The sequence below is a fragment of the Pan paniscus genome, chromosome 8 (assembly GCF_029289425.2).
Source record: "Pan paniscus chromosome 8, NHGRI_mPanPan1-v2.0_pri, whole genome shotgun sequence".
Taxonomy (NCBI): Eukaryota; Metazoa; Chordata; class Mammalia; order Primates; family Hominidae; genus Pan; species Pan paniscus.
The window spans coordinates 83,757,279-83,777,566 of NC_073257.2; the positions used below are offsets into that span (position 1 = coordinate 83,757,279).

The 20,288-nt window shown below is 51.6% G+C and overlaps 1 protein-coding gene across 1 annotated transcript in view; it reads left to right on the top strand.

Moving 5' to 3' along the window:
• The window catches only part of LOC129392945 (cadherin-23-like), a 336,485-nt gene that overhangs the window by 210,068 nt on the left and 106,129 nt on the right, over positions 1 to 20,288 (top strand). The window contains exons 10-11 of the mRNA XM_055092951.2: positions 8,618 to 8,730; positions 10,310 to 10,498. Coding sequence (XP_054948926.1) covers positions 8,618 to 8,730; positions 10,310 to 10,498 — 302 coding nt within the window. The remainder of the gene's footprint in view (positions 1 to 8,617; positions 8,731 to 10,309; positions 10,499 to 20,288) is intronic.

A 20,288-nucleotide genomic window follows, 5' to 3' on the forward strand; every position in this document is an offset into this window, starting at 1 on the left:
AGGCAGCTTGGGAAGCTTTGGGGAGGGGCGGTCTTCCCCCACCCCGCCTGACCCAGGATCCTTATGCGGCAGCAGACTCTCGGCAGGCTTGTCCCCTCTCCTGGTTGAAAGCCGAGGTAACCCACACCGCTGGCTGCCATATGTTGATCGTGGGGCTGTTGAATGTAGCCCAGCCCAGATGCCATCCAGGATGCAGGCCCCTTTTGTCATCAGGCAGCTAAGTAACGATTTTTAATTCATAAGATGTCTTGCTCAAAGCCCATATCTCATACTGACTCCCAATTTTCATTATACAGTGATACAACTCTATACCAGTCAGAATGATATGGCTCCGCTGGACAGCGATGGACCTGCAAGCCAGCCTGCCCCAGGGGCCTGGGGACTTAGGCTGCCCACACGCAGCTGCTTAATGGGCTACACCTGGCAGGGGAGACAGGAAGGGCCAGGGGCCTCTGAATGGGACATGAACTCTTTAGCTTCCTGGAAGCTGAGTTTAATTCCTTGCTCTACCTCTCACTGCCTGGATGATCGAGTGCAGGTTATTTTTAACCTCTCTGTGCCTCAGTTTCTTCCTCTGTAAAATGAGGATAGTGTGTCTGTCTCAGGGGTTTTGTGAGACTGAATAAGACATGCATACAAAACACTTTGCACAGTGCCCAGCACAAGGTCAGAACTCAATCTATGTTGGCCATTGTGGAGCATGCCCCTCACAACTCTGGGTGAGAGGGGCCACAGCTGGGACTAGCTTGCTCTGAGTCTACTATTCCGAAAACAGGTATGGCCAGGTGTGGTGGCTCACGCCTGTAATCCCAGCACTTTTGGAGGCCGAGGCCAGAGGATTGCTTGGGCCCAGGAGTTGAAGACCAGCCTGGGCAACATGGTGAAACCCTGTCTCTACAAAACATACAAAAATTAGCTGAGCGCAGTGGTGTGCACCTGCAGTCCCAGCTACTAGGGAGGCTGAAGTGGGAGGATCACTTGAGCTGAAGAGGTTAAGTCTGCAGTGAGCTGTGATCAAGCCACCACACTCCAGCCTGGGTAATAGAACAAAACTCTGTCTCAAAACAAAAGGAAAGAAAATAAAAGAAAACAGGCATGGCAGGAAAGGAGAAACCAAAGTGTCCACCTGCTACACGTCAGGCACCACAATAAGTGCCTTACGTACATGATCACTCCTGATGCTCACACAGCCTGGTGAGGTAGGAGTTGTTATCCACACTTTACAGATGGGAAATTTGGCCCAAAGGAATGAGTGGTTTGCAGGAGGTCTCACAACTGGTAAGTGATGGAGCTGTTGTTGGAACCTAGGTCTTTTTCACATCCTGCGAGTTCATGCTCAGTATGAGGTCTTCACCAGGATGTTGACGTAATAGACTCCAGGCACAGACCATGACTAGAAGAGAGACCATTGGAAGGAATGGAAGCAGATCCCAGTTCTGCTCCCTTCCTTGGGTAAGGTCCCTGAGGCTGGACCTGGGCAGGGCCAGGTGACCAAGTCAGAGGCCACAGTGGAGATCAGGATCGCACAGGTCAATCTCATCCAGCCTCCTGCCTCCATTCAGACACTGCCATTTAAAGAGATGGCTGCTTAGGCCCAGCTCCTAAGATCCCGAGCTCCTCATAAGCCATGGCTTTTTTCTTCTCTTCTCTCCCCTGCGGCCCCAACACAGGACTAGGCCCCAAGTATGCCGCTGCCTCTTACATACTGGTTGACCCTTTGGAATTGCTGCAGAGGGAGGAAGAGAAACTTCAGGCCATCCAACAAATATATAATGAGCGCTGTTCTGGGGACTGCCAGAGATTGCAGCATGAGACCCCAGCCCTTATCCTCAAGGCCATGCTGGGTCTCCAGGCATGAGAATTAAAGAAGCACACTGCACAGGGCAGCTGCCTCGTGAGTTCTGAGCCCAGCACTCAAGGGCTCAGAGGAGCCAGAGGTGGCAGAGCCTCCAGGCGAGAGATGCGGGTGGGCTTCCTATAGCAGGTGATACTGGACCTTCAGAAAGGGCAGTTCCCAGGCCGAGCGGGGAGCCTTAGGTTTTCCTTTAACTGAGTGCAGAAGAGCAGAGGCAGGACTCAGGGGCTGTTAGCCCAGCGGAGCAGACAAAGCAATTGAAAGTCATCAGCCTGTGTTCCCGCACGCACCATCGGCCACTCGCTAAACTGCTTTTCGCCCAGACCCAGCTCCGCTGTGGGTCAAGATGCTGCCAGTGAGATAACAAGGGGACAAGATGTGGGAATGATGAGATTTGGCAGCAGGCAGGAGGGGCGATGCTGCAGGTGGGGCAGGGGGCATGAAGGGGGGTAGCCTTCCAGCCTGGAGGAAGAAAGAGGTAGGGGGATAAGCCTAAGCTCCCCCTGCCCCACATTGCTCAAAGAGAGAGAACTGCCCCGCCCCAACATCAGACCTTCTACCCCCTGCTGCAGCGCCTCCCAGTCCACTTCCCTCTCCCTCTCCCTCTCCCTCCGACCACCTAGAAAACAGCAGAAGCCCTTTGCTTGACTCTGCGGCGCCCTCTAGCTGCCACTCAGCCTCTTGCCTTGCTTTTTACACCAAACTCTGGGCAGCAGCACCTCAGGACCTGTGCTCACTGTCCCCACATCCCTGCCCCACCGTCCCTCAGTATCTTAAAGTCTGACTCTGGGGACATCTGAAGACCCAGTCAGTGGCCTTTGCCAGACCTTCCTCTTCCTGAGCTCTCTGCTCTATCTGACCCTGCAGACCGTCTCTTTCTCAAGACTGCCTCCTTCCCTGACTCTGGGCACCCGGCACTAGGCTGGTTTCCCATCTACCTCTCTGGCCATTGCCTCTCTGTCTCCTTCACTACCTTCTAAATATTCCTGGTTATACTCGTCCAATTATACATGTGCCATAAACAGCAGCCTCGCCTGGTGCGCTTTTTCCCAGTGTCTGACGAACGTCACCAGCCCCATTGTGCTGACAGCTCTTGTCTCTTGCCTTACCTTCCCCCACCAGTACCCATGGTAGGCCACCTCCCCAGCTACCTGGAAGACATCGCAACATGGACATTCTGCTGCTATGTAAAACTCTACCATGGAGGAATTTATCTAGAACTTTCCAGAATGTGTAAGGACTCCCCCGTGTGTGTGTGTGTGTGTGTGTGTGTGTGTGAGAGAGAGAGAGAGAGACAGAGAGACAGAGAGAGAGAGAGAGAGAGATGGGGTCTCACTCTATCACCCAGGCTGGAGTTCAGTGGCATGATCTTGGCTCACTGCAACCTCCATCTCCCGGGTTCAAACAATTCTCCTGCTCAGCCTCCCGAGTAGCTGGAATTATAGGCACCTGCCAGCACGCCCGGCTAATTTTTATATTTTTAGTAGAGATAAGGGTTCACTGTGTTGGCCATGCTGGTCTTGAAATGCTGACCTCAAGTAATCTGTCCACCTCGGCCTCCCAATGTGCTGGGATTACAGGCATGAGCCACTGTGCCCAGCCCTAGGACTCCCTCTTGAGGAAGAAGCCACTTTGTTGACACTCCACTCTATGAAGGATGATGATCTCTTATTTGCCTCATCCTATTTCCTTGCCCCATAGCACAGGGCCAGGTGCAGAATGTGCACAAATGTGTGGAAGGCGAATGCTTGCAGGGAGAGAAAGAGAAATGTAAATCTAAGTCCAAGCTGGCCACTTGCTAGCCATGTGACCTTAGGCAAGTTATTGAGCATCTCTGAGCCTGCTTTCTCACACAGAAGATGGGATATCTTCTTATAAGGTGGTTGCAACGAATAGGTGATGTGATTGTGCAAACAGCTTAGCTCAGTGCCTGGTACATGGTAAGTGTTTGATAAGTAGTGGCTGCTACTTTTTAATAAATAGAATGAAGGCTGCAATCCCCACCCCCCGACCCCTGCCCAGCAGCCTTTCACACATGATTCATTCCTCCCAGCCTCTCTCTTGCAAATCTGAAAAGGTCTTGATTCCTGGAGCTCCTAGAGGAGGTGGCTGCCCCCAGGAAAACCAGCAGGGCCAGTAATTACCTGCTTTTTTCTTTTGTGATCAATTTGAATCACCAGTTCCCAGAATCCTTACAGTGGTAAAAGTGCAGCCACCACCCCACCCCAAAACCCCTCCCCTACCAGATACTTCCCCACCCTGGAACTCAGGACAGCACCTGTCCACCCAGGGGAAGCAGCTGCCCTTCTGCTCAGCAGAAGTGGGGCTGAACAGATGAAAGGCTTCCCTGGTGAGTGCCCCCAGCCCCCCAGCCCCCCATGGGACTTGGATAAAGAATGTCTGGGAGACCAGAAGGCCGACATGGAGGTATCAGTTTCCAGGAGAGCAGAGAAACTTGCATGTGTGGCTGCCAAGCCCACAGCGCCTGTGGAGGGGAGGACGTGGAGGTGAGGGAAGAAGTGAAGGGAGCGAGGCAGGGATGTGGAGTTCCCCTCTGCACCCACCATCCTGAATGAGGCGGGAGCGGAGGTCAGAGCTCTGGGTTCAGGGCCCTGTGGGCCTGAGGGTTTTGTTCTCAGCCTCAGTTCAGGGCAGCCTGTAAACACTAGCCCTCTGTGGCGAGGCTCTCCTGGCAAAAGTGTGGGGTTGGCTCAGTGTCACTGCTGGGAAAACAGCTGTAGGCACAGGCTGCTGGGGTGGTGGGGAGAGACCATGGTGGTACCATCTTGGTAAAGCACAGGCAGCCAACATTTGTTGGGAGTTTCCTGTGTCCCCAGCACTATATTAACTTATTTAATCCTTAAAATGACAGCCTGGGGTGGGTTCTATTATTGCCCCCCTTTTACAGACCAAGCAACTGAGGCCCACATATAAGTCACTTGATCAAGTTCACACAGCCAGTAAGTAGCAGACCCATGATTTGAACCCGTGCTGTCTGCCTCCAGAGGGTGTAATCTTAACCATTTCTTTTCCGAATTGCTTTTCTTCAGGGGCCTTAGCTCAGCGAGTACTTACACTTTCAATTGTGTGGTTTTATTATGAATGTCTGTCTTCACAGACAATTCATATGAGACTGAAGGCATCAACCTTGCCTGCTTTTCTTTACCGATTCTCCAACACCTTGCGCATAGTAGGTGCTCAATATGAACTTGAAGGAATGAGTGAATTAAAAAAACCAATGAATCTTTGAATGAGACATGCCCTTGGCCTTTCCAGCTTTGGAGGCAGGGCTCATCTCCTGCCCCTACCCAAGCCTAGCAGCATCCCAGAGAGTACCAGTGTTGCTATGGTGACAGTAAGAGCATCTTACCGAGCATCTCACTGAGTCAGTCCTCTCTCAGGTGGCCTTGTCGGCTCCCTAGGTATAGCTCTTTCTGGCTGTTGGTCTGGGGAGTTAGTCACTCGTGCTTGGCAGGAGGTGGGAAGGTGTACTCCATGCAAACAGATGTGTGAAAAAGAAGTGTGTGTGTGTGTATGTATGTGTGTCTTGAGTTTGGTTGAATGTGGACTGTGTGGGGGGTACTTGCCTGCAGGTTTGTTGGAGAAGGTTGCCTAGGTCGGGGCATGGGGTGTCTTATGTGCTGGGGACAGATGCTGGGTTTGGAGTGGGCAGTGTGTACGTGAACGGGGCATAGGAGCTGAGTGAAGAAATACAAGTGAGTGTTCCAGGGTTGAAAACCCTGTTTTTCAAACCAAAAATGAAAGCACGTCATTCAACAAGGGGCTTCAGGTTTGTGAATGATTTATAAGAAAAATCTCACAAAGATAAAAATTGAATCACATTTAGCTAAACATTTGATAGGCTCCTTTATTTAAAAAAGTAAATTTATATGAAAATCTGGAATGCTGGGATGCTGTCTGTGGGGGCTGGGGAGGGGACCCGTGCCTGTGAGTGTGTTGGGGCAGGAGTGGGAGGCCGGAGGCTCTGAGGTCTTGCCTCAGGGCAGCCCTTCAGCTCAGCCTTAGGGGCTCAGAGGACCTCAGCCCCTACAGGGCCCTGCACTGCCTCTGCTTCACCCAGCCTCAGCACTGATCACTCTGTACGTTGAGTGCTGTGGCCCCCATTAAAATGTATCCCCATTTGTTTTTGAGACAGTCTTGCTCTGTCGCCCAGGCTGGAGTGCAGTGGTGTGATCTCGGCTCACTGCAACCTCCGCCTCCCAGCTTCAAGCGATTCTCCTGCCTCAGCCTCCTGAGTAGCTGGAATTACAGGCATGCGCCACCACACCCAGCTATTTTTTGTATTTTTAGTAGAGATGGGGTTTTGCCATGTTGGCCAGGCTGGTCTTGAACTCCTGACTTCAAGTGATCTGCCCATCTCCGCCTCCCAAAGTGCTGGGATTACAGGCGTGAGCCACCGCGCCCAGCCTGTATGCTCATTAGAGAAGCACAATAACTGTTTGTTGAATGAATGAACAGATGAAAACACACATCTCGTTTCTCTAGCAGCAAAATTCCCAGCTAAAGAAACTGCCTTCTATCATACATTTATATGCCTCCTTGCAATCCTCTCCCCCCAACTCCCCACTATGCAAACGCAGCCATACAAAACCCAGTAGGAAGTGACCTAGGAGTCTCCATGGCTGGGAAAGGAAGCCTTAGGCAAGGGGATAGCTACAGTGACACCCCCTCCTGGGCTGGCCCCATGTTAGAGATTCCGAAGGCATAGACTGATAGACTGAGTTCTAAACAGGCCCCACTGTCTGCAGCTTCTCCCTGGCCTTGCCCAGCCCATGCAGTGGACTGGGAGGACAGGTGAGAGTGGCCACTAGCTACCAACTTGGGTAGAAGTAAGCTGCCTTGCTGACCAGCACAGGCAGGTGACTGAGCATGGGTTGGCTGAGAATAGCTTCTGTCCCAAAGTCTAAAGTTAGAAGAGGAAATTGCCCCACCCTTGACTTTTTCCCTAGTTAATCCAAGAGAGGCTATGAGCCTCTGCTACACGCAGATCCCTTTAGAGTTGGGGAAGGGGAAGACCTGGGAGCTACAGCCACTTCCACGGTGATTCTGGTGTTCACCTGCGTGTGTTGAAGGCTTGGGTATTAATTCTCTAACGTGGAATCGGTGTCCATCCATCCTCTTCCTCAGTCCTGCCCATTCTCCAGGAACCACCTCAAACAATAACGACAACACTACTGAGTCCTTATTTTGTGCCAGGGATGGTCCCAAAGTAATATATCTATACTTTCACACTTATTTAATTCTCATAACCCTGTGAGGCAGATGCCATTATTATCTGTATTTTACAAGTGAGGAACCAGAGCACAGAGGGGTTAGGTAAGTTGCCGAAGGTCACACAGCCAGTCAGTGGTCCAGGGAATTAATGACCCCTCCTCTATGGAGCTTTCCTTCTTTGAGCTTTCCCATCTGTAAACAGCCCCTCCCTGCTGTGAACTCAGAGATGCCGATTCTGGTGGGTACCAGAGATCACTTACCAGGCTGCAAAGTGCTTTGGTGTCAGAATTCCTGGCACGCTGACATCTGCATGCCCAACAATGCCCAGCTCAGGGCCTGCTATAGGAAAGCCTACCCCAGAGATTGCTGGGTGGGTGAATGAATGGGAGTGAGTGAGTATGTGAATGAACCAACAAACTGGTTTGTGAAGAAGACAGCAGAGTGGAATTGGGATTTTCCCAGGTGAATTCACATGTGGGAAGGGCATATAGGCAAGGTGGGGGCCCATGCAGGACTGGCCCAGGTGAGGAACATGCCTGCCACTGTGTGCCCAGCGTTGGCCAGGTACCTTAAGGGACAGTCATGAAAGGTCCCCATCTTCAGAGGGCCGGGAAGGGAGATCCAATGAACACCCAATAATCAACTGGGGAACAGTTAGTTACAAAACAGTGGCTACTGCCTGTGGGGACCGGAAGGGGCCAGCTAGAGAAGTCAGGACTGCCTTTCTGGAGGAGGAGAAGAGGCTGGCACTGAGCTGGGCAGAGGATGAGGACAAGAGAGAATGACAGACACTAAAAGATGAGGAGGCAGGAAAGAGCATAGTGATCTGGAGAAACCCAAGGACGCCAGTGTGAGTTTCTGTGGAGAGAAAGCAGAAATTGAAGGTGGCAGAGGGAGAGGGGTGGGTTTACAGAGACATCGGTTTGAGGCAAGTGTGGCTCATAGATAATTTTTGCCAGTACTTTAATACACATCTTAAATTTTAATAAGTACTTAACATAGTACTTTTTTAAAATTATGTCTTTAATTTACATTTGTTGTAAAAGGAAACTTTACATCACTGTCATAAATAAAAAATTAGAATAGAATATACTAGACTAGACTAGACTAGAATAGAATGTGACCATAAAAATAAGCACAAGAGAAACAAAACCAGGTTACTGCATCCTGGCTGGCGTCCACTCCCTTTGGAAGGCTCTGAGCCTGAAGCCTGCTCTCTCTTTGTTAAAAAAGAAATCAAGTGAGTCTAGAGAAGTGTTAAAGCATAGTAGCACCAAACCAAGACTTTCTCCCTGGCTGGGTCACAGAGACCAGAAGGAGATTGGAAAGGCCATGCTGTTCTCCTTCTGGGACCCGTTGCTGTCTGCCGGCTGCTCCATGGACTCCAGGGCTCTTTCTATTACTCTTGAACCAGCATTCATTTCAAGTAACTGATGAGTCTTTAATGCCCAGAGAGGAGCCCTGGCCCCAGCTCCATGCCCCCCTGCCCTGTGCCTGGTCACACCTGAATGCTTCTCTCTCTTGCAGGGAATACCAACAGCATCTTTGCCCTGGACTACATCAGCGGAGCGCTGACCTTGAATGGCCTGCTGGACCGGGAGAACCCCCTGTACAGCCATGGCTTCATCCTGACTGTGAAGGTGAGACCTGGGTGGGCACCTTCACCCCAGGTAGGGGAGATGCCCCTACTCGGATGCCAACCTCCAGCAGTGTCCGAGGGCTCCTGCCCCTGGTGGTGGCTCCGGAAGCACTTCGCTTCCGTGCTCTCACCTGCACTGCCTCCCGGGGCTGTGCCCAGGGCCCCATCAGGAAGGCACCCATGTTATGAAGTTGTAGGTGTGCTGGGCCTGCCGCATCCATCATCAACAACCACACGGGTTGGAACTTTTATCCCCTGTCAGCGGGAGGCACACAGTAGGTGCTCATCCTGTGGTCCTTCCTTACTGTTGTCCCAGGATTCCAAGTTCTCTGTTGCAGCCACCTGGAATTTGCCCCATTTCTGGGGTTCTGTCCCACTTCCAAGTGCCATGACTTCCTGTTAAGAAACAGCAATGCAGCAGGGAGCAATGCAACAGCAATGTGCTGGGGTCTCCACCCCAGGATGTGAGGCAGAGCTACAGTCCCGCACCCCCTGCAGCCGCCTGCCACTCATGGTCGGTTTTAATTCAAATCAGTGACTTGCAAAGCCATTCCCTGAGAAACCCGTTTAGGGGTATGGATCCTGTCTGAGCCACAGGGGGTCTTCCCAGCCCAGGCCATCAGCCATTGATTGAGAGAAACGGGTGGCCCAAAGACTGAGGCCAGGGGCTCTGGGAAAGAGGCCCTTCCAGCGCCATGGGGAGGATGGTGCAGCCCAGCCTGGCCCTTAATTGCTGTCCTCGACCTTGGGAGGCCCTGCTGTTCAGGTGTGGGTTAGCCATGGGAGGGCGTGCTCCCACCACCATCCTTCCCTCCTGTCTGCTCTCCTGCCATGGAGGTGAGGTGGTCAGCTCTACCAGAGAGAGCTGCCCCCTGGTCCCAGCACCCCACTGCGGGACTTGAACTCAGTTTTTCTGTCTTTATATAAAATGTGAGGGTGTGTTCTCACACTTGGCTGTGAACCCGAATCCCCTGGAACGCTATTGAAAGATATCTGTTCCTGTGTCTCTCACCCAGAGAGATTCAGATTCAGAAGGCTGACTCAGAACTGGGAATGGGCACTTTTGGGCCCATGGCTCTGGCCCAGAGACTGGACACCCAGGTATCTGAATCAGTCCATCTGTGCTGACCCTCAGAGCCGAGCACAGGGTTCAGGCCATAGCAGATGCTCAGTCAAGTCTTGATTAACCACCAGCACAAACATTCTTGGCCTCAGTTTCACAATCTGCCAAAGAGAATGAAGACTTCCCTCTTGTCCCTCGATGAACCCCCAGATCTGTCTTGTCCTCCCCACCCCATCTCATCCATCTGCTGTCAGTCCTAGGATCCTACTACCTGAGCTTAAAATCTACTCTGGCTGTGAATCCTTATACAAGTTACTTAGTCTCTCTGAACCTCAGTTTCCTTATCACTAAAATGGGGATACTAATGATAAAATCTTCCTCCTGGAGTTGTGGTGAGGATTAGATGGGATCATTCACATTGAGGCGAAGTGGCTGGTGCTGAGAAAGTCTTTGGTAAGCAAGAGCTGTTGCTGTGATTAGCTGCCTTCACCCCGGGGTGACTGATCTCTGTCCACAGGGCACGGAGCTGAACGATGACCGCACCCCATCTGACGCTACAGTCACCACGACCTTCAATATCCTGGTTATTGACATCAATGACAATGCCCCAGAGTTCAACAGCTCCGAGTACAGCGTGGCCATCACTGAGCTGGCACAGGTCGGCTTTGCCCTTCCACTCTTCATCCAGGTGGTGGACAAGGATGAGGTGAGTCGTGGACACATGGCCCATGCAGACCCACCACCCATCCAGACCCACCACCCTGCCTGGGCTGTTCAGGTCCTCAGCTATAAAATAGAAACAAACATTGTGGCACCCCACTCCTGGTAGGTTCTGAGGATAAATAAGGCTGAAAAAAAAATCATTAGTCTCTACTTTTGGATTACCCCCTACACCCTACAAAAAACATGTAAGCACATGTTTCCATATGTGTGGTTATTATTTAGAAGTTACATACGTGATCATCATACTAATCTAGTAGGGATATTGTAAAGCATGTACAAAAATAGCAATTTTAAAAGGTAGAAATAAGGCCAGGTGCAGTGGCTCCCATCTGTAATCCCAGCCCTTTGGGAGGCCGGCAGATCAAGAGGTTAGAAGTTTGAGACCAGCCTGTCCAACATTGGAAACCCCATCTCTACTAAAAATACAAAAATTAGCCGGGCGTGGTGGCGGGCACCTGTAATACCAGCTACGTGAAAGGCTGAGGCAGGAGAATCGCTTGAACCTGGGAGGTGGAGGTTGCAGTGAGCTGAAATAGCACCATTGCACTCCAGCCTGGGCAACAAGAGTAAGACTCCACTTCAAAAAAAAAAAAAAAGTAGAAATAAACCATATGTGTATTTTCACACACCCTGATGGATCATCTGCTGCCCTCTTTGGGATGCCTGTACCCGTTTTTGCTCCTGTTCAAATAATGAACTTAGCAGAAAGTCTAATTCCTGTTTTTGGTATAATAATGACCCCAGCTTTTCCATGTGAAGAGTGAAAGGACCTAAGTGCTTTGGAGGGGATCCCAGGCCATAAGAAGACCCCTGCATCACCAGGGGGTCTACCCCGGCTGGGCCCAGCCTTAAAAGGAAGTAAGGGAGAGCTGCAGAGGAGGAGGCAGGAGGCTCAGGGTGGGGGCAGCCCCCTCCACTGGTCCTGACACACCCTGCATCACAGGGGCGGGGGTCGGGGGGCAGGACGGCCAGGCTTCTATTCGGGGGGGCCAGGTCTCCATCCCTTCAGGACCCTCTCAGCCTGCCGCCTCCCCTGCCCTCACCCCTCCTTGCACCCCATCTCCCTGCCTGTCAGCAGCTGCCATGCTAATAGGACTTCTATTTATTGCTGCTGCTCCTCCTGGCCCACTCTGCTCAGGAATTCCATTAGGTTTTCCAGCCTGAGGTGCTTCTCTTCAATTACTCCTTGCGTGGGGCTGCCACGGTGGCCTTGCTCCAGGCTGGGCTTCCTCCACCGCCCTCGGAAGAGCCCTCTCTACTCTGGCTGCTTAGCAAGTGGCCCACCCTGTTGACCCAGGAGCCCCTCTGCCCACGTCTCTTGCCCCCCTCTGTCAGCTCCTCTCAACCAGACATGGTCCCCCCAAGGACTCAGGGCACGTGGGCAAGTCAGTCCCACCATGTGCCTGTGTGTGTGCTCGTGTGTGTGTGCACACGTGTGTGTGTGTGTACATGTGTGTCTCCATCTCCTGTTAAGTAAGACATTCCATACCTATCTGTCTGAGATAACTAAAGTATGTATTGATCACCTGCTGTTTACAAGGAGCTATATTTAGCCTCTTGGGGAGCCAAGTATAACCCATGGTCCTAGGAGTCAACAGTGTGTTGATACAAATACAGTATGTACATTTTAAAACATATTTTTAAGCCGGGCACAGTGGCTCACACCTGTAGTCCCAACACTTTGGGAGGCCTAGGCAGGTGGATCACTTGAAGCCAGGAGTTCGAGACCAGCCTGGGCAACATGGTGAAACCCCATCTCTACTAAAAATACAAAAATTAGCCAGGCATGATGGTGTGCACCTGTAATCCCAGCTACTCAGGAAGCTGAGGCATGAGAATTGCTTGAACCTGGGAGGCGGAGGGTGCAGTGAGCAGAGATTGCACCACTGCACTCTACCCTAGGTGACCCTGTCTCAAAAAAAAAACCCCAAAAAACAAATTTTTTAATGTAGTAGTTTTAAAAGGTGGAAAAAACAGGTATAAAAACAAGTTCTAATATGTTCTCACACCCTAATGGATCACCTTGTATCCCCCTTTAGGGCAGGCACCTCCTTTTGGAGATGACTGTATGAATGAGATGCTCAGAAGAAAGTCCCATCTGTGGTTTCAGGAGAACCATAATGCCCAAGAGAAGAGAAATGTGGATACCAGCGTGGGGTCCAGGTCCAGTGACCACAGGCAGTGAGGGGTCAGCTGCGGGGCTGAGAGGATCAGGAGAGGTTCTATGGTGAGAGGGGCCTAGGGCTGCACCCAGAGGCACACAGGAAGGTTGGCTGGCCACAGCAGGCCGTAATCCAGGGAAGCAAGGATGTGTGCAGTGGGGAGGTAGGCCGGGACCCAGGTCTCAGAGGGCCTCGAATGCCAAGCCAAGGAATTGAGGCTTGATCTTGGAGGCAACCCAGAAGGAAGACAGCTTGTGTGGGGGCAGCACAAGCTCTGGAGTCAGACAGGGCCTGTGTTTCAGCCTGGCCTTGCCATGTACTAGCTGTGTGACCTCAGGTAAAGTAATGAGCCTCACTTTGTTCATTTGTTTAAAAAAACAAATAGAAAGGAAAGAGAATGCATCCATCAGCTTATATTGCAGTAACAAGTTAGGCCCCACATAAAAGTTGATTTCTCACGTGGACAACTAGGCTAGCACAGGTGGACAGGGAAACCCTACCCCTTGTAGTGGCTGAGGAGCATGATCTGCAGGTCCCTCAGTCCCTGCAGCAGGGAAGAGGCAGCTGGAGGGCTAAGTACCAGCTCTTCTGTGCTTCATCCCAGAAGTGGCTCCGCGACTTCTACCCAATGACTATTGGCCAGAACTAGTTATGTGCCCCCACCTCACCATCAGCAGACCAGGAAGCGTGGGGAAGGTGCCGAGTAGTTGTCTCTGCCACAGAGAAGGAGGCATGTACAGGGCGCGGCACAGCGCCCAGTACGTTAGCCGTTGTCATCATTCAGGAGCCGCAGCTCCTGACCAGGCCTGGGTCCAGCAAGTGCCACCAGATGTAAGGCCGGAACCCCCCAGGACTGCTCACCCCAACTGGTTGGGGAAAATGTAACTCTGACACCTCCGATTTTATCTCAGGCTGCCTTTGCTAGAAGCACTTTCTGAAATGTCTGCAGGAATGCCCAGGAGTATCTGGGTCCAACCCGCCTCTAGTGACCGCCCCCCACCCAGGCTCAGCCATTGGCACACCCGCTGCAGTCAGGGCACCCAACCCCACCAGGAACCATTCCCTGCTCTCCATGGCTGTTTTCCCAAGGGAGCTGGTCAGTGTCTCTGACAGTGCAGGCCTGGCCTCCTCTTCTCCAGGGCACAGTGACTTGCAGAGACAGAGCCAATGAGGAGAGGCAGCCCAGGAGCCCAGGCCACCCAACCCTGAGGTCACCTTGGCCATTTTCCAGCCTCCAGATGGGGCGGCCCCCAAACCATCCCGCATGTGGCACCGGGCTCATTCCTCAATAAGAGGGAGGGATGAGTTGCTTTCGGCCCAGCCCTGCTCTCGTGTATCTCATGTTCTTCTCTGGAGGAATCCGGAGCGGGCCGGGTGAATGCTTCAGAGGACCAGTCTTGGATATAGGGGAGGCCCCACCATGATGGAGGATCAGGCCCAGGGACCCCCATGGAGCATTTATCCACATTGTCAACAGGAGCAAAAGAAGGACTGCAAAAGCAGTTAAACATTGCCTGAGTGTCCAGAACAAGAAAAATCAGGGAACCACAAACAGAAATCAGGCAACTGTTAGAGAAAAGATTTTTAGAAAAGCGTTGTTTCTTGCCAGTCTATTTCTGAGGAAAAAATGCATCTGTTGGGATTTGTGTCTGGGTTGAAGTTGACTCTGGATTTGCTTGGTGTGGCAGGAAAATGTGTTCATTGAGTAAATTCTCTGAAGGGAAGGGAGCCAGCAGAGCAGTCAGAATCCTCTGTCCCAGGCTCTGTGGAGCCACGTGACTCTCACATGCCCACAATTAGTGTGAGGATCCCACTAAATCTAACTCCTGATTGCACTGAATGGTGCACGGGGGTGGGGCATGCTTGGTTTGGCTCACCAGTGTAACCCAGGCCCTCATGCTCTGCCTGGAACGTTGAGGGCACTCTGGAAATGAGCATTGGTTGAGTTAATGCATGGTTAAATGCCCAAGTATCAGCGAGATGGCCCAGGGCTTTTTCCAAATCAGGTCTGGCTGAGTTTGTGTAGCAAGGATGACCTCAGAAATCCACTGCGGGGCAGTCGAGGGAGCTGATGCAAAACAGAAAGGGAAGGAGGAAGCAGTGTAACCTCTCCATAGGAACTTTGTGGCAGTCGCTCCTAATGAGGATGCTAATCGAATTCACTGTCGCCACCAGATCGAAGATTCTGCTCAGTCTCTCATTAAATCTCAGACTCTGCTAGACCATTCACAACAACAAAGGTGCTTGAAAGCAGTCCTTTCTGTCTCCCAAGGACTCCATTCACATTGTCAAGTCTCACTGAGTAATTTCTTTTCCTTTGCCTGGCTATAGAAAACCCACAGACACCAGGGAAGGAAAGGACAGGGTGGGCTGAAACCAGCAACAACCCATTTGTACCTTGTGACAGTTGAGATGCAAATAGCTGGTTGTGATGCAAATCAGAAAAAAAAAATCCAAAAGACAAAAGCCCCAGAAGTCAGCCTTGGTGTGGGGAGCTCATCTCTGAGTTTCAAATTAAAGGTTGTGGCAGCCTCATTCCCCTGCACCTGGTGGCTGGGCGTTTTCTTGTGTCTTCCTTGGTGTTCTGGGGAGTGACGGTGAATCGGCAACTCACTCACCCACCTGGAGTCCTATAATGTATATATCCTTAAACCCCCTGTGCCGCCCTTGCCCCCAACATATTCTTTGTATTTTCTCCACTTGGGTCAACTTTTCCTCTCCTGGCCTTGCCTGCAGCCCTCCCCTGCCTCACCTCATTAACATGCCTGGAAGCTGAGTCAGCCACTGGCAGTCCTGTTTTCCCTTCTGCACGGGGACAGTTTGTTGCGCGGGTTGGAATTTTCTGTTCAGTTGTCCTAGAAAACATTCCTCCACTTAGGCGCCAGTGGATTACCTCTGTGTGGCATCCCCCTCCGAAGAGTCAGACTAGCAGAAGGGGGCGGGGGACGGAGGCAGGGTGGCTCGGAGACCATCCACACCTCTGGGTGCCTTACAAATCCCAGCAAGGGGTATTGTTCTTAAATAGTTGTTTCATTATGCACGACCCCTCCACGCTGACCCAGATAGCTGAAAACTGACAGTTCCTCTCATCTGCTGTCAGGAGAAATACCATTTGCGGATGTCCTGCCTTCCTTCTCCAGAGCTGGGAGCATTTGATCCACTTTCCTCTGCGTCACTCCTGACCCGCAGCTTCTCAGAACACATTTGCTGCTGTCCTTGAGAATATTTTGTGCAGAGGAGAGGGATCGGGGTAGGGATTGGGACACCACTCTCTTCCCCACCCCAGAGAGGCCTCAGCTGCCAGATTCTGGCTGCTTCTGGGAATTGGAATATTTCAGAAAGGCCTTCGGGCCTCATTAATTTGCCGAACCCCTGGCCTTCCTGAGGGACTATGCTGAAACTTACGCAGGTTGGGGGTTAGTTATTGATTCAAGCAACAAGTGTTATGTGCACCAACTATGTGCCTGCCACTGTGCTAGGTCCTGGGGGGATTGAGCTGAAGATGTAGCCCCTGCCCCTCCCAGAGCTTATATTTCATTCCGGTGGGGAGACAGAATTGCAGTAGAAATGGATGTTCAGAACTCTATAAACAGGGTGAGTGAGTGACAGGGTGGGATAGGGTGATTCCTGACTGTGGTCCCAGGAAGCCTTCAGAAAGGTGCTGTTGGAGCTGAGGTTAAGTGGCATGGAGGTTGCAGCCATGCAGAGCTGTGGAGGCAGAACATTCTGGCAGCAGACACTCCCCTACAAGGGCAGAGATCTCCAAAAGGGAAATGGCCTGGCATTTTCAAGGAGCAGAAAAGAGGCTCTTGTGGATGTCCAGGACACAGCTCAAGAGGATGGGGGTGTCAGGAGGCCAGGCTGCAGCCTCATCGGGGGCAGGCAGGGCCTTGTCAGGCACAGGAAGGCATTTTTCTGTTACTGGGAGCCCCGGGAAGCCAGGTAGCTGATATGGTCTGAGTCGCCTTTCTCAAGGAGCCCTCTGATGGCTGTGTTGAAATGTGCAGGGTGGAAGCGGTGAAATGGAGTGAAGTCTCCTACACGGGAGACGCTCCCCACTCCCGTGACCATGCATTCCAGTGTCTGACGGTTTAGCAGTGTAGCCATTTTCCTCTTAAGGTGTTTTCAGAAAGCTGGAGAACCCCCAGTTCCATGATCATAGAACCCTAAAAGTCCAATAGAAACTGCTCTTAGGAACTCTTCCCAGGACACTGAGTTGGCCCCTTCAGCCTTTGTGACAGAGGCTCTGTGATTTCAAATCGGCCCAGGATTTTGAACTCTGACCTCAGCCTTCCACTACCACACCTACCCCAACTGCCCTGAGAAGGTGGCAGAGAGAGCGCCCAAGCCAGGTTCTCAGCCCAGTTCTTCTTCCGCATTCAGGTGCGATTCCAGGCAAGCCTCGTCCCCCCACTGTGCCTCAGCGTCTGCCTCTGGAAAACAATGAGTTGGGCCAGTCAGTCTTTAAGACTCTACAAATCCTAATGTTCTCTTCATCCAAGAGGACGCGGGCGGGAAGGGGAAGGTGCCGCCCAGGGTTTCCCCCTGCCCACTGACCCTGCAGCCAGCCCATCCTCCTTTCCCTGAGCCGGCTCCACAGACTCAGCTCCGGCAAACCCAGCTCCCGCTTCAAGCAGAGGGACTTGGGCGCCTCTCTGGGCCTCATCTCTGTCCCCAACCCCAGCCTGCCTTGTATTTGTGTATTCGAAACCCCCTGCAGCATCCCTTTTCAGGGAAGGACGAGAGAGGCAGCTGGAGTGGTTAGAAATAAAATTAACCAGCCAGACAGCCTGGGTCTGCCACTTGGTTTTCCTACTTTTGATCTGTGTGACCTTGGGGATTTATTTATCCTCTGATGCCATTTTCTTATCTGCAAAGTAGAGACAATAACCGCTGTACCTCACAGAATGTCTGTCAGGATTAAATGGGTTCGTATCTGTATTTATAACAGTGCCTAGCCCATAAAAAGCACTCTTGAAGTGGGGCATGGTGGCACACACCTGTAGTCCCAGCTACTTGGAAGGCTGAGGCAGGAGGATTGCTTCAGCCCAGGAGGTTGAGGCTGCAATGAGCTATGATTGCACCGCTGCAATCCAGCCTGGGTGACAGAGAGAGAACTTGTCTCTAAAAGAAAAGAAAAAGCATACTTCAGACATTAGCTATTATTATTATTATTATCTCCTGTCTTTTCTATAGAGGAAGAAGTCAAGGCTCAGAGGAGTTAAGCGGCTTGCCTAAGGTCACACAGCTAGTTGGTCTCAGAACTTGGTCTTGAACTCTCAACCTTGCGCTTCTTGCATGTGCTGCAGGGCTCCCCATTTGCAAACATGGCTTCCTGTTCTCTCTCATCTCAGTTTTCCAAACTCTGATAATTTTTACTTTCCAGTGTCTACTGAGGAGATGAGCTTAAGCGACAGCATTAGACAAGAGTGGGCACATCCGACTACAGCTGTCCAATATGGGGAAAACGGCTCTGAATAGGGCCTTAAAGAAGTGAGAGCCCCCCGTGAATGGGGATAGAAAGCCAGCCTCTGCTGCCATGAGACGCACCCCCACTCGGGGCCGCTTGGGACCCGAGGGTTGAGAATTCAGTCACAGGGCTCAAATCCACTGGGCGACCTCCCAAAGGTTTGGTCCCACCGAGCGGAGGGGCCTGCACTGCAGAGTGAACGGGGACACATCTGGCAGGAACTGATTCCCGTTTCAGGCAGGAGATGACATGGTTCATTTATTTGAGGGGCATAGAAAAAAAAAAACGGAAAGAATTACCCACCTCCCCATGGAGAAAACATCACCAAATAAATTTAAAAACAAAACAAAACAAAACAAAAAAAAACAAATGACAGGGAGAAAAGGCCATATTCCTGAATGCTGGGGGGCGGGTGGGGGTAGGCAGTGATGGGGTGGAGGTGAGAAGGGGAGACTGTTCTTGTTCTCCTGCTCATCTCAGTCTTTATTTTTATCCGTCACCCTCATTTTCCATTCCACATGTGTTCCAGGCCTGTCAGGCAGCATCAGCCCACAACCTTGTATTTATTTAAATTTATTTTCACATTTGGTCCTGTTAGGCAGTTTGTCTGGGCTGCAGTGCCTCCAGGCCCTCCCCACGCAGCTCTGCAAAGGTTGCGTTCCTGGCTGCAGGCTTCTCCTGCGGGCCTCTTCGGCTTCCTTTCAGTCTTCCTTTCAGTCCAGGAGTTCTCAGCCCATCTGGGGAAGGGGGGCCACAGACCACCCAAGGCATCCATGGCCCTGGGTGGAGAAAAATCTGCATCTTTCTTTTCACCAGCTTCTAAGTGAACCGCAGCATTCTTTTAATTACAAATACAGAAAAAACCACAGTGGTATTAGCATTACCTGTGGCTTTGACCCCAAGAGACATCTCAGATATTTTCATATCACGTTACCGGTGTCACAGAAATCTCAAAATACCATTTACGCTCATCACTGCTCTGAAATTACAGCATGTATGAGACTGACTGCTAAGTCTCCTTGTTTAATGCATCCTGAAGCGCATACAGGATTATAACAACCTTTTAAAATACTTTGGTAACTGTATTTCAAAATAATTAGTTGGCTCTGTGGTTCCTTGTATTTTAGTGTGTGGAAAATAAAAATTCTTCTGAGAAGGGGGTGCCTGGGCTTCACCAGACTCTCAGAAGGGTCGTGGCACAGAAAGATGAACACCTCACCCTTAGTCCCTGTACTGCGCTAACCCTAGCTCCCCCCTCGGGCCTTTACTGCAAGGCTGACGTCTGCTGGTTCTTAGCCGCACACCGTGTGGGGATGGACAGGGTGGGAGCAGGGAGGAGACAAGACCCGTGGCTCCATGTCACGTGTTCAGCTGAGGGTCCCTTTTCCAGCTCTGGACCACACTGTTCAACTGAGCCCCAGAAATGTACACCCCAGCATTTGCTCAGTGGGAGAGACCCAGTCAATGCACATTCTTGCCACCCCAGAGAGTGGGTGCAGCTGCCCTCAACTCTCCCCACCTGCTGGTGTGACCTAGGGCATGGACCTCTGTTTTTCTGTCTCCTAAGCAACTTGAATTAAAAACCAAACTCTAGAAGCAGTGAAGAGAGGTGAGGGAAAGAAGGGGGCAGGCTGCCAGCATCCCGTGGGGCAGATGTAGGGTTCGTACTCTCGGATGTACAATTGTCCTATTTTCCAGACCCTTCTTTCTCCTCCATGAAGGTGGTAACTGGGATCTGGCTAGAAAAAGGAAATGGATGGATTGCCTCCAACATTCTGTACCTCTCACCAGCTTGTGATTTCATCAATGAAGTAAAGCAGAGAGGGGTTAGAGGGCCCTTGTCCAGGGAGCAATCAAGGCAAGGCATGCAGAGAAGTAGGGGTCTTCATTGCCTCGCCCCATGCCGGAAGCCAGGGAGCCCATCCTGGATGTTCTTATTTTGAAAAGGTTCTCTGGTGACTCTGACCTCGCAGCAAGGGTTGAGCATCCACACAAAGCAGTGTCCACACAGCTGGTACCTGGGATTCCTGGGGCCCCGGTGAGCACCTCTCTGCATCTCTGTTTCCCCATCCTCTGCCCTGGCAGTAGGCAGGGGTCTGTTTGCAAGGCCTCAGTTGTCTCACAGCTTCAGCTCACATTTC